Source organism: Nicotiana tabacum, chromosome 17, assembly GCF_000715075.1.
Source record: "Nicotiana tabacum cultivar K326 chromosome 17, ASM71507v2, whole genome shotgun sequence".
Taxonomy (NCBI): Eukaryota; Viridiplantae; Streptophyta; class Magnoliopsida; order Solanales; family Solanaceae; genus Nicotiana; species Nicotiana tabacum.
The window spans coordinates 69,824,357-69,826,709 of record NC_134096.1 but is presented as its reverse complement, the minus strand read 5'-3'; the positions used below and the strand labels follow the sequence as shown (position 1 = coordinate 69,826,709).

Below are 2,353 nucleotides of genomic sequence, written 5' to 3'. Positions count from 1 at the left end.
TACAATATGTCCTTTGTATATTTTGTATATGATTTATACATAGTAAAAATAAATTTCATACAACTAATTATATATTATACAACTTATCTACAATTTTCATACATTATTTCTACCCAATTATATACAACTACAATATCATACCACTTAAATATAATTTTTATACAGTATTTAGAGCTTGAATCTATAAAAATGGAGAGAGATTTTTGAAGAAGAGTGAAAAAATATAAAGGAATTTTTGAAGAAGAGTGAAAACAGGCGTTAATGGAGGGAGATACTGAAGATACGTTGGGGGGAGGGGGTGGAGAGAGAAACGTGGGGGGAATGGGATATAGACGTTAGAGTAATTTTAGGATTTAATTATTATCATTAAATGCATAAAAATGTACATAATTGATAATTTTGTATATATTATGTAATTAGATTAAAACTTAAGTAGGGGGGTTAATAAAGTTTGAAATAGTGTATAGGAATGTAAAAATTTCTTAAGTAAAACTTGATAAGTGTTAGGCAGGTTGGGTTATGACCCAAATTTTAGTTCATCTTGACCCAGCCCATCTTAGTCCAAGTAACTTTTGGACAGATTATTTAATCTGCTCAATTATTAACACAACTTATTTTGATCCGTCCAAAATCGATCTAACCCGCCCATTTTACACCCTAGGCCCGCCACGTTAACTCAAAAAATCTGCCTAGAAATAGAGCAAGAAAAAGCTCCCAAGCGAAAAGCACTCCTTATTAATAGCTTAGACATCTCTTCATTTATTTGCATTCACCACGAAAGAGAGTTGCAAAGACTAAAGAAATTACGAAAAAAATAAAATAATACTGTCAATACTCTTTATAGCTAGATCATGGCCGAAGTAGTCCTCTATGTTTATGACATGAACAAAAGTGGTGGGCACGACGCTCACAACTTCGCCGTGGTCCAAATGAACAACCTCCTCAAAGATGGCATCAATTTCGGCGGCCTCTTCCACACCGCCGTCCAAGTTTACGGCAACGACGAATGGGCTTACGGCCACACCAACAAAGGCAGCGGCGTTTTCAGTTGCCCCGCTGGTAAGAACCCTAGCTACACCATTCGCGAGAAAATTATACTCGGCAGAACAGAGTGTTCCCCTTCAAAAGTCAACAAAATTTTAAAGGAGCTCAGCGACTCGTGGCCAGGCAACAAGTACAACTTCGTGTCAAGAAACTCGAAGCATTTCAGCAACGAGTTGTTAGAAAGACTTGGGGTACCTAAGCTCCCCGGTTGGGTTAACAGGGTTACTAACATAGCAGATGCTGCAAAGGATGCAGCAGGTACTCTGCTTAAAGCTAAAGACGAAGCACTAAAACGTGTATGGAATCCTATTGATTTCGCTTTCGGGAGTGGTTCCAAGAATAAATCCAGTAGTACTAAATCAGTAAAAGCTACCCCTTGTGAATTTAATATAATCAACATCAACTATTTCACTGAAAACTTCACAGTTTCAGCTCCTGTTATACAAAATGAAGATGATGATGAGCATGTCAACCACCAGCTGCCTGTTATCAAAGCCATTGAAGAGCGGCCTTCTATCCAAATAGTTGAAGAACCAGCTGAAGAAGATGAACCTGTTATCCACAAAGATGATGACAAGTCCCATGTTATAGAGAGCGACGACGAGAGTACTACTGTAGTCCACAAAGATGAGGAGCCGAGTACTGTTATTCACACCGACGACAAGCGCGTAGCCATGCATGCCTGAGTTTGCACTAGGAAACAGAATTTCTTTGTTGGGAGATAATAAATAGAAACTGTTTGAGTGGCCTTTGATTGTAAATTACTCCTAGTTCTGTTCTGTTTTCTCTTTTTCTTTTATTTTGTCTGTTTCTGTGTGTTATCGTTTTTGTTTTGCTCTACGTAAATTATGTGTGTGTAAGTGTGTCAGATTTAGTTTTAGAAGAATCTCTTCTTTGTTTCTACTCCTCCTCTGTTTTTGTTTTTATTTTCTTTTTTGGTTGGAATACTATTTCTCTCGTCACTTTGAATTATGTATTATGATCATTAAGATAAAGTGAACGCTAGTGTTGACGGTGGTATGCTAGCTTGAATTTCTTTCTTTTTCAGTTGAAATTCATTTCACACAAACTTTTTAAATTTTGGTCTTTAAATTATTTATTTATAAGTTACAAATTTACAAACATTAAAATAAAAATTATATTGTTCTATTTATATAGTATATATTAATATTAAATTAAAAAATAAACCCGGTCAGGCCCAACTATAGACTTGGATCCGCATGGTCTAAAGCAGATGTGTTCATATTTATTTATAAGTTACAAATTTACAAACATTAAAATAAAAATTATATTGTTCTATTTATATAGT

General features: G+C 35.2%; 1 protein-coding gene across 1 annotated transcript; it reads left to right on the top strand.

The window, feature by feature from the left end:
• The first annotated feature begins 732 nt into the window (after nucleotides 1-732).
• On the top strand, nucleotides 733-2,016 carry LOC107826117 (uncharacterized). The gene has a single exon (XM_016653065.2). The coding sequence runs from the start codon at nucleotides 852-854 to the stop codon at nucleotides 1,728-1,730; it is 879 nt and encodes a 292-aa protein (XP_016508551.1). The 5' UTR covers nucleotides 733-851; the 3' UTR covers nucleotides 1,731-2,016.
• Nucleotides 2,017-2,353: the final 337 nt, after the last annotated feature.

Coding starts and splice junctions, on each gene's coding strand:
- LOC107826117 (XM_016653065.2), top strand. CDS start 852: ATGGCCGAAGTAGTCCTCTATGTTTATGACATGAACAAAAGTGGTGGG.